The sequence below is a fragment of the Colletotrichum abscissum genome (assembly GCF_030869225.1).
Source record: "Colletotrichum abscissum strain IMI 504890 chromosome Unknown Scaffold_2.1, whole genome shotgun sequence".
Classification (NCBI taxonomy): Eukaryota; Fungi; Ascomycota; class Sordariomycetes; order Glomerellales; family Glomerellaceae; genus Colletotrichum; species Colletotrichum abscissum.
The window spans coordinates 2,057,710-2,071,824 of NW_026850098.1; the positions used below are offsets into that span (position 1 = coordinate 2,057,710).

The 14,115-nt window shown below is 52.6% G+C and overlaps 5 protein-coding genes across 5 annotated transcripts; 3 read left to right on the forward strand and 2 right to left on the reverse strand.

The window, feature by feature from the left end:
- Positions 1 to 1,696: 1,696 nt before the first annotated feature.
- On the forward strand, positions 1,697 to 3,721 carry CABS01_01329 (Dfp1/Him1; the record flags this gene model as incomplete). Its single annotated transcript, XM_060534709.1, has 3 exons — positions 1,697 to 2,107; positions 2,172 to 3,521; positions 3,575 to 3,721. The coding sequence occupies 3 exons, from the start codon at positions 1,697 to 1,699 to the stop codon at positions 3,719 to 3,721; spliced, it is 1,908 nt and encodes a 635-aa protein (XP_060401787.1).
- Positions 3,722 to 5,647: 1,926 nt separating this feature from the next.
- On the reverse strand, positions 5,648 to 7,882 carry CABS01_01330 (phenylalanine ammonia-lyase; the record flags this gene model as incomplete). The annotated part of the gene is made up of 1 exon (XM_060534710.1): positions 5,648 to 7,882. One exon carries the CDS (start codon positions 7,880 to 7,882, stop codon positions 5,648 to 5,650), a length of 2,235 nt encoding a protein of 744 aa, XP_060401788.1.
- A 1,039-nt stretch (positions 7,883 to 8,921) lies between these two features.
- CABS01_01331 (ubiquitin-like autophagy protein Apg12) lies at positions 8,922 to 9,431 on the forward strand (the record flags this gene model as incomplete). Its single annotated transcript, XM_060534711.1, has 2 exons — positions 8,922 to 9,308; positions 9,369 to 9,431. The coding sequence occupies 2 exons, from the start codon at positions 8,922 to 8,924 to the stop codon at positions 9,429 to 9,431; spliced, it is 450 nt and encodes a 149-aa protein (XP_060401789.1).
- Positions 9,432 to 9,572: 141 nt separating this feature from the next.
- CABS01_01332 (ketopantoate hydroxymethyltransferase) lies at positions 9,573 to 10,502 on the reverse strand (the record flags this gene model as incomplete). Its single annotated transcript, XM_060534712.1, has 2 exons — positions 9,573 to 10,184; positions 10,236 to 10,502. 2 exons carry the CDS (start codon positions 10,500 to 10,502, stop codon positions 9,573 to 9,575), a joined length of 879 nt encoding a protein of 292 aa, XP_060401790.1.
- A 1,937-nt stretch (positions 10,503 to 12,439) lies between these two features.
- CABS01_01333 (ubiquitin-conjugating enzyme) lies at positions 12,440 to 13,488 on the forward strand (the record flags this gene model as incomplete). The annotated part of the gene is made up of 6 exons (XM_060534713.1): positions 12,440 to 12,472; positions 12,546 to 12,553; positions 12,661 to 12,701; positions 12,900 to 13,014; positions 13,111 to 13,292; positions 13,352 to 13,488. 6 exons carry the CDS (start codon positions 12,440 to 12,442, stop codon positions 13,486 to 13,488), a joined length of 516 nt encoding a protein of 171 aa, XP_060401791.1.
- Positions 13,489 to 14,115: the final 627 nt, after the last annotated feature.

Genomic DNA, 14,115 nt, shown 5'->3' on the forward strand with positions numbered 1-14,115 from the left:
ACCGGGTATAGTCACTTGTGATGTGAGTGGTGGGTGCGAGGTGAGAGAGAGAGAGAGTCAGACAAGGGAGGTTTCGGTGGATGCGGAAAATGGACGGGCTCTACGGTTCGGATGAGGTCATTACCGGAGGTGCTAACCACAAGGTACGGACGGATACGGTGCAGGAGAATTTGTGAGGGTGCCTGCTCACTGCTGACTCGTCAATGGCGAGCGCAAGCGGACTTTGTGAGACGGGGTAACCTAGATGCTCCCCCCCCCTTTAGGTATCGTGCCACAATGACGAGTGGATGAGAATTTGCAGTGAAAATGAGAGCTTGTGTATAAGTTATTTTTATGTATTTAGTGAAGGCATGCAGGCCATGTTTTGCATCTGCATGCGTATTATTATACATCCCATAGCTTGTTCCGTCCAGCCACCCTGCTGCAAATCTGTATGGACATGGTAGTACGTATACTACCTGTATCTGTGTAAGGAGTACATACTGCGTAGGCAGTGGTGTATTATGTCAACTTTTCAAGGTTATCTGAAGCGTGAAAAGGTACCTGACAAGATGCGAATGCCCGCCCGTCAAGACATGGTTATGATGGTCACTGTCGAACAAATTGCGTAGGCAAGATGCAAGATGCACCGGGGAATGGACCCCAACATGGCCCCAGAAGCAGCAAGATTTTCTTATTGTTTTTCCACACTGGCAGCTCCATCCAATTTCCATCGTCTGCAAGCCTGTCACCTTTATCCACCCGCAGACAGCCTGTCGCCTAGCACCCAGGTGCCTTGCCCGAGAGGTTGTTATTGTTGACGGGAGGTGGGCCTGGGGTTCTCATCTTCCCTAGGTACCCAAGGTAGGTTAGGTAAGGTAAGGTAGAGAGGTTCACTAAAGTCGGAGACCTTACCATACCTACCTAGGTAGGGACCATGCCCGGAATTATAGCGAGCTATGCCTGTACTACAGCGGCTGCATCCACTGCGACCGCTGACTGGCAAGACGCGGTGGGCCAAGCAAATTTGGCCGGTTGCTGGAGAGAGGTCTGGCCCGTGCGTGTTTTTGGGCGAGTCCAACTGGGATTAGCGCTGTTGTTCCCCTCCCAAACTCGTCAAGCGCGACTTGGGTCCTGGCCATGGGTCCTTGGGTAAGCCCGGGGGGCCACGGTCTGGTAAGAGTGGACGACGGGGGGGAGCCTCTCTTCCCAGTGTTCCCACCACACACACGCACACACACACACACACACAACACCAACCACTCTCTTGATTAAGAAAGCTCTTTCCTCTGCACATTCACCACACACCTCTCAGGTGCTGCCCTCCACGACGACTCCGACGACGATACCCTCCCCTCCTCCTCCTTTCTCTTCCGCTTGTGTGGTTTTTTGCAACTTCTTCTAGGCTCAAACTCCGTCTTCAATGTCTTGGTGAACTTGTCGACACGGTCTCTGTTGGAACGCGTGAGCGACGTGTAGTAGCCTCCCACGTCGCGTGCTTGTCCACAGAGCAGCAAACCCCCCCGCCTCTCGCAGCCACCACAACCACCAACACAGATACTCACGTTCTGTCTCGTCCTCTCTCTCATTTGCAGCGCCTCCGAACCACTCAGACCCGACCGATAATATTTCAACAGCCTTCTCACATCAAACATATTGATTGGGCATTTTTATGGCAGCCATATCCCTATCACCGAATCCCATCCCTCCTTCGGCCATGTCCACCAGACGAACGCCTTTGTCTAGCAACCCCAATGTGGTCAATTCACCCTTGAGAGCCGCTTCTGCTCTGGCTCACGCCAAACAGAAGCGCTCTCATGCCAACATCCAACGGGAGGAGCTCTACGCCCAGCCGCCCCCGTTCAAGAAGCAGGTTGTCGAAAATGTCGGCTCGCGTCAGCTTCGGTCGCCCTCCAAGGTCACAAAGGCTTCCCAGCTTCCCCAGCGAGTCGGCCGTCCCATAACAAAGGAACGATCAACACACCACGATGACTCGAGTAACGTCGAGAGGATCCGCCAATGGCAGGCAGAGTACCGCGGGAGGTTTCCCAAGATGGTCTTTTACTTTGATAGTGTCCCGGAAGACCAGAGGGCCAAGCTTACCCGTCAAGCCCAGTCTCTTGGAGCCGTATGTGCAAAGCCTGCCAGCCACCATGTTGTTGGCTTCTATCCACTGACAACTTCTTGTGTAGAGAGACGAACGATTCTTCTCCAGTAGCATCACCCACATAGTGACCGCCCGACCGATACCTGCGCAGGAAGACGTGCAAGCTGCTGCACACGACGCCGAACTCGAGGAGCAGCCTCAAACCATCAACCCTTCCCTTCTCGACCGGTCTACCGATGCACGAAGACGTCTTCTGCTAGAGACGACCTCGAGGCGAGCTCAAGCTCACGATGACAGAACCCGGAGGACGAGATCAACCCAGAGCAACGACGTTCTTCACAAGGCTCGGGACATGGGAAAGAAGATTTGGTCGGTGGAAAAGTTCCAGAGGATATTGCAGTTTTTGCTGGAGCCTGACCCGCATGTCGTCGCGGCATATGGCGCCAACCGCGATTCTGCAAGAAACGTAGGGACAAAGAAGGCTACGGAGGAGCCCGGTCTGTTGCAACTGTTGCAGCATGAGCGGCTGAACGGTCCCTCGGATGCTGTCACGAGCCGGGAAATGATCAACTTCAAGGGGCCATATATTTACATCTACGACATTGACGAGAAGCAGAAGCCTATCATGGTGCGGGAGTATCCCAAGGTCAATAACAAGTACCACGGCGAGTGGCCGCAGTTCAGGACTGTTACCGAGGGCCGATGCCCATTTGTCGAGGAGCCAGAACCCGTTGAACGGCCCAGCAGGAAACCGTCAACGCAGCAAAAGGATCCAAAGGAACACAAGGAGCGTGTCGCCAAACCTGCGGCCGAGGAGAGCCCGTCTCTCCAGCCTCCCGAAGTGCCTGCGCCAAAGGCAGCCATTGGCAAGCGCTCGCTTTCTGAGATGCAAGAGGGCCAGAACAAGTTGCGGGCTGCCATGAAGCCTATGGATGTGTTCAACCCTCCCAAGGCCGTGGTATCAAACCCGATTGATTTCGGTCGGACTCAACATGCTTTCACTGGACGGACTGGCAACGGGCGTTTCTTGGCCGGCGAGCCCGTCGCCTCTGGATTGCAGCCGTCAAATGTGACTTCGGCTATCCGGTCGAACATGATCTCGTCCACCTCTGGCATCAACGGAGCCAAGGCCGGTACGAGTAAGGAGGTGCATGGTTTGCAACGCAAGGTGTTGCAGCGGGGTGCACCCGTTCCCCAAGACGCCAGCTCCCGGCGGCTCACGGAGATGTCTCTGGAAGCGACGTCTACCAGATCTACTAGTGTTTCTCGAACCACCAGCAGGCGTATGGAGCTCATTGAGGAGGACGTCGAGAAGCAGAGCTCCAAGCTCTCGAGAACCAGCTCAAAGACACAGGCTCCGCCGGCTAAAAGCAAGCGCGACCTGAAGCCGGGCTACTGTGAGAACTGCCAGGACAAATTTAAGGATTTTGACGAGGTATGTGGAGAGTGGGACTTGAATGATAATACTGTCACGCTAACAGCTCAAAGCACATTCTCACACGCAAGCATCGCAAGTTTGCCGAAAACACTGACAACTGGGCTGAGCTGGACGACCTTCTCAGCCAACTGGGCCGGGTTCCCAGATACCGATCTAAACACTCACGCGACGACGAATACACGGACGACTCCTTGTAGACCAGGCCAACCCATGGACTCCTCGTCATGTCGCCCAACACTTTGACACCGACTCTGCCCTGCTTCCCAATGTTCTTCTCGATCCCCCACTTGCCGCTGCAATGCACGGCGCATTATCATCAAAAAGCTACGGATACGTTCCACTGTTGTGGAATCAATGATACCAGTAGACTGTCCAACATGAAACCATGGTTGGTTTCCGGTCATGTTTATTTTCTCTTCACTTCGTCTTTCACTAATAGGTCGGCTCGCATTGATATCATTGCATGCACAGTGGCGTTTGGCATGGATTATCTTATACCACGACGGCTCAATTTTCCCTTTTTTTGGCGCGGGCAGGGCGGCAGCACATTGTCGGCCATGAGCATCATTACCACCAGGGGCCGTACATCCGATAGGAGGAGAAACTAGGACGGCGCGTCTTAATGAACCACGGTGTAGATATCACATTGAACAGTCTATGCTTGTGTATATTGTACGTTGAACACGAAAAAAAAAAGCTGCATGGTTTGGGAAAGTAGGATGCTGCGGGTGCCGTGAAGCAGCCCGAGTGTTTGTGTTATTCAGACAAGGCGTTGAGGATAATTCAAGCATTTCATACACCCCATCGTATCCTAGATGAATGTCATCGTGCATTCCAGGCTTTGATTATGTCACCGGGTCAGTTTGGAGACCAAGATCTGTTAAGTGTCAGATCCTTCGAGCACGCAACGAACTAACAAGTACATCAAATCTCCGGATTCCGGGGGTGCATTGACAGCCACGATCTCGACTTCAAGAAGCTATCATGTATTCATTCTAGTCTCGTCACGAGAAAGGCACCGGCCTGCGTACCAGCGTCTTACAAGCGGCCCAAGCTTGGTCTAGATAGGTAGGTAGGCAGAACAACACAAAGCTACTTATTTGAGGACCGCTTCGGTTCCCGAAAATCGTCGTCTCCGAAATGAGGTGAAGAAATGGGAATTCCATAGTGATGGGGCTCGTCGTGCAAATTAGGTTTCGACGATGCGCAAGCTACATAGCTTTTATGAACCGGACGGTTCTGTTTTCCCACGCGTTCGTTTTCTCGGTTACACGTCAGGCGAAAAAGCTTCCATGTATCTGCGTCCCTAGTGGTGCGCATTGCGCGTGCCGCACCGCGCGGTGAAAGCCCCACCATCACACGGCCCTCGTTTAGTGGGGAGGGATAACTTTGTCCAGCGGGGCTCTGTCTGCGTGGGTCATAGTAAGCTTTCAAGGCAACAATGACATAAACCAGTCTCTATGGCTCAGTCGGTAGAGCGTTGGTCTCATATCCATACATATGACTCTAGATCATCTAGAGATATCCAAAGGTCGCAAGTTCGAGCCTTGCTAGGGACAGTTCCTTTTGCTCTTTGGGACGTATGAAGTCGTTTCTGTGTGAATTTGTTGTTTTTTGAGGGTTTGAGGTGGTTTGTTTGGTTGGTTAGGTGTAAATCGTCTTTTTTGACTGCTTGGCTGCGTCTGTCTTATTGAAGCACGACCGCCTATCCCGCTCGACTCTAACTAACAAATACACACCATGCTATACCATACCGGTGTTGTTTCGCGCAACGCTTCATTCAATAGCCAAAATCTGTCCATATGTAGCCGTGCAACTAATGAGAACGTGTTTTTTCAATAGTTGAGTCAATGAAGTAGAAGATAACGGAGGTCGAATGCTTTGGGGGTGGCTCTATTTTAGCTTAAGTTGAGCTTAAGACGGCTCATTGCCACTTTTGAGTGCGATATATTATATTGAAATGCACACATGGATCATGCGCCAACACTTGACAACTCATTCCAGTGCTCAGGATCCAGTGTCAAGTACTCAATAATATTCTACTTCTTCTTATTTCAATGGGGCTGAGTTTAGCCAATGTCTATCTTATATCTAAAGGTGAAGAGCCAAAGTCACCGCGAGACCTACTCCTCCCGCTTCCTCTTCAGTCTTTCTTGTTCTCGCGCATTTACCAGCGACATCGGCAGGTACCGGTCATCAAACGGGGCATGGCTCGGGAAGCCGCGAGGCCACGATCCGCTGTCAGCCGGGGTTTCGGAAATATATCTTTCCAACTCTCCGTCCTCTTGAAAGAGACAGGGCAACAGTTTCTGAACGACGGTGGCCTGGCGAATTGCCTCGTAAATCTTTGAAACGCTGGTACCAATTGTACTGGACTGCTCTTCTCTAAGGCCCTGGTGAAAATGAACTTGCAATTCCTGGCGCACGAAATCATGGAGCGCTGCAGAGCCTAGGCCTAGGCCTTCAGGGTACGTGTAGTTCGATTTGGGGTTGTTGGATGGGTCGGCGACCCACGCTTCCATGGTCTGCCGGAACTCGTCTCGGACGGCCAGGACTTGCATCAATGAGACGCAACTAGATCCATCGTGGGCTAAGGAGTCCATGATGTGGGAGGCGGCTTTGGACGCGACAACCGAGCAGCGCTGGGTGTGGCTGTACTTGTTTGCCCCGTACCACCACACTCTTACCAGCTCGTCCAATCCAATTCTTGTCGTCGTTGTCTCAGTCGTCTGACCCTCGCTCTTGATGTCCATGTCTGCCGATAACAAGGAGGCCAGGTTCGTCATGGAAGGCAACAAAGATATGGAAGACAGGAATTTCTCGTGATAGGCTCTCAAGTCGGCTGCCTGGCAGCATACAAGGAGGTGAGCGGCACACATGTGTGATAAGACATCGACGGCCTCCATGGTACGGCGGCCTGAGAGGAACGCAAGGGAGTTGATGCCCTGGTTGTGCATCTCGGCCGACTGGACGTGTGACGAGACAGGATGCGCGAGCGCAGCCAGCTCCGACATGTAGGCACTCATGTTGACGTCGATGCCCTTCATAGTATAGGACTGATCAGGGTCTCCAAAGACCAGGTTCGGGTCGAGACCGTTGTTCGTGGCCGGATTGATCAGCTCGGAGCACTGCGAGAAGAGCATGCGCCCGATCATCTGCAGCGCTGTTCTGGTCTTGTCCATGGCGGAGGTGATGGCGGTCGCTTGAAAGTTGCCTCCAGAGTACACATCACCTGCGGTCACATCGCCGACGACGCCTATGTCGATGACTGGGTTGTCGGAGGTTGAGTTTAGCTCGGTCCGGATCTGCCTATGTGCCAGTTGAAGGTCCTCGAGATACGGACCCATCCACTGTGGCGCGGTTCGAGTTGAGTATCTGTCCTGCCATAGACCTTGGCCCGTCCGCTTCTTACCTTCCAGACCAGTCACATACTTGGAAGACTTGAGGAAGTTGCGAATATTGTTGGCCACTTCTTTCTGTCCATCGTGAGGTCGAATTCTATGAATGAACTCATTGGTCCACTCGACGTTACCAAGTAGGCATTCGGATGTGAAAGCAGTAAGCCCCTGGGCGAGGACTGCGAGTTGGTTCGCTTCGTGGATTACCAACGCAGCCAAGGCAGCAGAGGGTGCAGTCCCGTTGATCAGGCCCAAACCCTCCTTTGGCTGCAGCTCAACAGACTGTATGTCATATTGTTTCAATGCATCGCGGGCAGACATGACTTTTCTGCTAAGGCCTGATCCAACGGTGACGGAAATGTTGGGGTCCCCAATCAGAGTCCCCGCGATGTAAGATAGGGGCATCAAGTCCCCGGATGCCGAGATGGTGCCTCGCAAAGGAATTAACGGCGTGATGTCGTGACGTAGAAGGTTGAGAAGTGCCTCGATAACCTCCAGCCTGACGGCACTATGGCCGCGGAGGTTTTGGTTCGCTCTGATTACGATGGCGGCCTTCACCCAAGCTGTGGGAATAACATGGGACTGTCCGTCTTGATCAACCTGACTGTCGGTCAGGTCAGAGGAGGCGATGATGGCGCTTTGGGTGTGTTGGAGCAGAGAGATTTGTAGTTTCTTGAGCTGTTCCGTCCGTGAGTCGGCGCTGCCGCCGAAGCCCGTGTTGACGCCATACACGACCCAGCCGTTTTCCACATGGTGATCGAGGACGTTGATACTCTGGCGTATTCGGTCTCGAATCAGTTGGTCATCCTTCACGCGAGGAACGAGCCCGTGACGCGCTACAGCAATGACGGCGGGAACGTCGAGATACAAGCCGTCTAAGGAAAAGACAAAAGCCAAGCTTCCCAAGTCTTTGACATCACGCGTTTGCTTGCGCACGAGCGTAGCATGTGTTGTTGCCATTTTGGTAGATTTGGGCGACCCTGGGGTACGATGAGATCAATATCTTAAAAGGGGTTCAAAGTTCTGCAGGCAAGGTTAGAAATTGCGTTTTGCTTGTTCAAAGAATGTTTGAGAAAAGAAACAATCCAAAGTGCACAAAATGCGCCTTATAAATATGCCCATGACCATAATGGCAAGCAGCATCTCCTTCGTGATTGTGTGGCGTAGGAATAAGGAAGGTGAGGTGAATCAGAGATGACTTCTTACGGTTGTGTCACGTCTGCATGCCTCTCTGACACTAAGCAGGCCTGGAGAAGAAGTGAGAAGAAGTGAATTGCTACTGGTAGCCCGACTACGAGTTGGCTCTCCGCGGCAGAAGGCGTGGTCACGAATCGCTCGCTCGGTCGAGTGTTGCTCACGGCATATTGTGCTCTCTGTAAGGTAATGGGTGCGGCTTATGCGGTGAGAGTGAGAGACGTCGATTCAGGGCTACGCGCCTGAAGCCGAGGGTCGCTGCATCGATTTCCTGCATCTTTCTCTCCAAGTACGGTACTCTGCGATCATCGTGCATGCATGGTGCCAGATAGCCTATTGTCCAAACTTTTTGGCCTACAAGATTATCGGATTTGGTGCTCTTAATTTCAGTCGCCTGTAGCATCGCGAGGCCATGATGAAGAGACGGTTCGAAATTGGTCTAGACAGTTCCGTTGGATAAGTATGTAATTGATGGTGGGCGTGTAGTCGTATCTGGAGAACAGAAGGTTCTTGAGGTGAGGTGCTCGAGGTGCCTGGCAAGCCCGCCCAGGGCGCACTCAGGCAGTGACCACTTACGGGGCCCCGGTCAACCACCTGCTAAACCTAGCACACAATGAATGGCCAGTCTCACTCTTTCATCTCCAACCTCACCTCCTTCCTTTCTTTACGATCTATTCATCCGAACAACCTCCCTGTGTCTGATGACTCGGCTAGCTCAACATCGCTTTCGATTCTTATCCTACCTTACTCATCTTATACTTCTTTGACCACGCATCCACTCTAGATAGCAACGCAGCATCCGAAAATGGCTACCCCATCGTCGCCTGGCATCCCGAGGTCAGACTCGGCGTCACCTCCACCTGCCTCCATTCCAGATCGCCCAGCCTCTCCGGAAGTGCCACTCACCATGTCCGCCTCAGCCATCCTGATAGCTCAACCTCGCGATGTGGCCTCTGCTCTGAGCAGCGCAGGCGAGTATCTTTCAGACAAGGTCGTCGTCAAATTCAAGGCTGTCGGAAGTGCACCCTCGCTCGCTCGAGGGGTGGCCAAGATCTCATCTACCCAGACCTTCCACACTGTCATCTGGTATCTGCGCAAGAGGCTCAAGCTTCAAGAAACAGACAGCGTCTTTTGTTACGTCAATGACTCTTTCGCCCCCTCCCTCGACGAGATTGTCGGTAACTTGCATAGTGTACGTCTATGAAGCAGTTATTACTAATGGCAGACGCAAATGCTAACATGCTTGCGATAGTGCTTCAAAGATTCAAGCGGTCAGCTCGTGATTTCTTATGCTATGAATCCAGCCTTCGGCTGAGATTAAGTATGCTATTACATGGTATCCTATGGCTGAAAAACGATGAAAATGCCTCCGCCCTCTAGACTCCCAAACACCGGTAATGCAGCACGAAAGTGACGCAAAGAAACGATCTATTGACCACCGAACGCGGTCAGCTCCTTACAACTTTTCCAAAGCGCTGGTAAATTCGTCAAGCGCCTCCTTGGAGATGGGATAGGTATGCTCGGGTGCAGGATACTGTCGGCTCTTCACCTCGTCCCGATAGGTCTCGATGGCACGAAGACTCTCGCCCCAGACGTCGCCGTACTTCTTGACGAACTTTGGCAGGAATCGGCCGGGAGGGAAGTTTCCAGTCATGTCGACCTGCACCAAGACCTGGCCGGAGCAGCCATTGCCGGCGCCGATGCCAATGGTTGGGACAGAGAGCTTTTCCGTCACAAGTGCTGCGACTTCAGCGGGAACAGCCTCGATGACCATGGCGAAAGCACCGGCCTCTTGTACGGCGAGTGCATCCTCAAGGAGCCTCAGGGCCCCGTCGGAAGTCTTGCCTTGCACTCTGAAGCCGCCCAGGGCGTTCTGCCGTTGCGGTGTCAGTCCCACGTGCGCGAGAACGGGGATGCCCGCGGACGTGATCTTCTGGATTGTGGGGGCCATCTCCTTGCCACCCTCGAGCTTCACGCCTTGCACGCGGCCCTCTTTGACGAAGCGGATGGCAGTTTCCAGAGCCTGTTCCGGAGCTATTTCATAGCTGCCCATGGGTAAATCGCCAACCTGAGTTTGGATCAGTACGATATTTGCAGATTAGATCCAGAGTAGACTTACAGTAAATGCGGACTTGGTGGCTCTTGCGACAGAGCGGCAATGAAGCAGCATTTCTTCTACCACAACTTCGCTCGTGTCTTCCATACCAAGCGCAACCATGGCCAAGCTGTCGCCCACAAGGATAATATCCATGCCGGCATGGTCGGCAACGTGGGCACTGGGGAAGTCGTGTGCAGTCATGACTGTGATTGGCTCGCGCTTCTTGTACAGACTGCGCAAAGAACCAAGTGTGACTTTCTTTCTTTGGTTGGCAGAAGTTGTACCCATGGGAGAATGCGAGCTGTGTCGCATCTGGAATGGTTGCGTGACAGCGGAATACATGGGTCGCATCAGAGACGCTGCTGTCGAGGGTCGCGTGCTTCTCAGAAGAGAGGCACACGACCTCAGACAGGTACTTCGGATTGTAGGGAGAGACATATGGGCAGACAAGTACCTTTTTGTCTTGAATAAGAAGTAAACGTATGGAAGGGATATGCAAGTGCAGAAAAAAATGAGAATGCAAAGATGCAAATTTGGTCGTGATGATGCTGATGTTTTCAGTGTGGAGAGAAAAAATAAGGAGAAGTTTGCGTTGAAGGGCGAAGCGCAATCTTTTATTATCCAAGTCATGATGGTTTTTGCTGCGTAGAATTGAGTATCTCCAAAATTACCGGTGGTGTTTCGTTCCCGCCGCTTCGCTGGGCTGGGGGTTAGAGATGGTAAAAGCGGGTCGATCTCACAAAGCTGACCATACAGGTGCCGTGCTGGACGCTTCGCTGTGAATGTCCCCCCCAAGGTCCAGGGAACGGTGTCCGGTCCACCTGCGACCAACCTCCGTGATTGGACAAGGCGCCGAGGCACGTTCGGTGGTTCCCCCTCCAGAGTCCATCGCCGTCTGTTGACGGATACGTACCTTTTGTTCTGGGAAGGGATTAGTGAGCCGTGCTGCGCTTATCGTCCTGGTCCATAGGGCGTCAGTACCATGCTGATCCTCTCAGGGCCCGTTGCTGAGGTAAGTGAGCTAAGACCGAGGCAACTCTGCCTCGGGCCCAGCGGTTTCTGATCTCGGCCCTCCGCGAGGACGGGCATTGGGATGTCCAAGGTTTCCCTTGGCCCAGATCGGGACAAGCTGGCTAGCGAACCCGACGCTTGGGATGATGGCGCTCGCGTGACTTGACTTTTTGGAGTCTATTCTCGTTGACTTTTAGCCTTTAATATGGCCAACCGACACCGCTTTCACTGCGTAGAAGTCCCCGCATACCTGGGTAGAAGGAAGTGACGGACGGCCGGTATCACGGATAGTCCCCCCCTCCCATTAGAAGACGGCGTTTCCTTCCTGGCTCGTGACAGCGTACAACCTTGCCCACGACTGCAGTCCATTCGATCCGTACTTGCGTGGGATGATGGGTTGTTCCTTGTAGAAATGTCTCAAGAGATCCCGCAAGCAGATGATGTCGTTGGACGGAACGGCCCTTATGGTACTGCTTTTTCTTACAGCATCAAAGACTTACATCATTCTTGCGAACTCTAATAGTCGGGACTGCCGGTGTTTGCTGGCTGATCTGGCTATGAATGTCTAAGGTGAGTTGAGTTCAGCTGGAGCTGTATACTTGCAACCTAAAGCAAGACTGAATGCCGCTACAGAACCTGAGGAAATGACGATTGAATTCAAGTAACTCTTTTTTTTGAAAGTATCTGCGGCTTTGTATGTAACCCTTCGATACTGGAGGAACGTATTGCCTCTCCAACATCGACCCCCAGTTTCGACATTGTTCCTCCGAGACGATTAAGGCTTGCATTGTCCCGCATGGCCTTAGTCATGTAAGAGCCCAAGACAGGTGGGCAGTGGGCTCTAACAGACAATAAGGGAACCTGTGTGGCTGGCAAGATCCGCGCCTAGCCGCCTAATCCTCGGACCCACCATTCCTTATCGTTGCACTTATCACTTATGGTCCGGGATCGCCCACATCATCATTGCGCGTGACTTGGCGTCAGGAACCCGATCCGACCTTCTCCTCCTCTCTGTAACCACCCACTGCACTCCTCACGATTTCAAGACCAACAACAAGCGACATCCCGTATAGGACATTGTCTCTCAAGACCCCGCGGCGAGACCTCATATATAGGGGAACTTCGACACTAACATCGATCCATCCTTCCCCGCATCCGTCTTACAACTCTACCCCGATCGAACAGTCGTCCGAACACCCCGCGCAACCGACAAGATGAGCAGCCCACGCAGAAGAATCGAGACTGATGTAAGTCTACGACGCTACTGAAGTCTTTGTATGATAATGGTGCAGCAAGCTCACACCTTTGTCTTTTGTCTAGGTCATGAAGTAACGGCGCCCCGAGTCACACCATACCTTTGATAGCTCGCTAACCTGACGCAGGATGTGCGATTTGCCGACCGACCACCTCCTGCTTGATATACTGACCTTTGTAGGTTGATGAGTGACTATGAGGTTACTCTGGTGAACGACAACAGTACGTTGCCTCCCTAACCCATATTCAGAGCTGTTGCGACTAACACCACGTCAAGTGTAAGACTAAGACCCATTCGACGACATCCTCCGATCCTAACCCCACCACCTAGGCAAGAGTTCTACGTTAGATTTAAGGGCCCTACCGAGAGTCAGTCCAACCAATACCCATGTATTAGTTTACTATGCTGATTCTCAGCAGCTCCATTCGAAGGCGGCGTCTGGAAGGTCCATGTCGAGCTTCCTGACCAGTACCCCTATAAGTCACCGAGTATCGGATTCGTGAATCGCATTTTCCACCCCAACATCGACGAGCTGTGAGTAGAGAACGTCCGACCGAGATACATATGGACGAACAAGTGGTATGGGAGGGAGCAAAACAGAGCAAGGGGCTGATCTGTGAAATGGCTTAGGTCGGGCTCCGTCTGCCTGGATGTCATCAACCAGACTTGGTCGCCCATGTTCGACATGATCAACATCTTCGAGGTCTTCTTGCCTCAACTTCTTCGATACCCGAACCCGACGGACCCCCTGAACGGCGAGGCGGCTGCCCTGATGATAAGAGAACCCAAGAGCTACGACGCCAAGGTCAAGGGTGCGTCGACGCAATAGAAGGCAAAAAGGGGTCAAGATAGCTTGCTAACGAGGGCTCAGAGTACGTCCAAAAGTACGCAAGCAAAGATGCTGCCGACGAAGCCGGCGCCGAGAGCGAAGACGACGACGACATGTCGTCCGTTGGCAGTTTCGGCGACGATGACGAGGAACCCGCCGGCCGCCTTGACGATGTATGAGGCGCACTCGGGAACTTTGAGGGAAACACGGCTAGAGAGAGCATTCATGGAAATGGCGTCGCAGGAGACTTATATCCCCCGGGTTGTGATTGGACTTGGCATTCTTGAACCCTCCTCAACGTGATCCTGCTGAGGGGCACTTAGTGTTCCCTCACCAGCGAACAGCAGCGAGGCCAGGATTCTACCATCTTTGTGTTTAAGGGACTAGGAAAGGGTATTTTTATGGGAATCAGCTTTGGAGTTTTCACATGAGACAATCGCGGATAGGATGGGGGGTTGATTACGATGATGACCGTTGCTCACGAGGAGAGCTGCTAAAGACCGATGGGGACGATATGGACGTGCGCAGCATACATACCACCCCAGATTGGATTCCAATTTGTTCGATCAACTCGGAACAGTGGCTCTAGGAGCTATATTAGGTAGTCGGTAACAGTCATGCAAACAGCAATAACTGCCCTCTGTGACTCCAAGTGGCGTGTTATGGATGTGTCCTGAGTACGATGTGAGGGCGCATCTTCAAGAACATGTGCCAAACTGCACCTGAGATACGGCTGATGACGGTGTAGATGAGCTTGTTGAAGGTTCACATTCTGGTAATCCTCAATCGAGGATGCACCCTCGAGT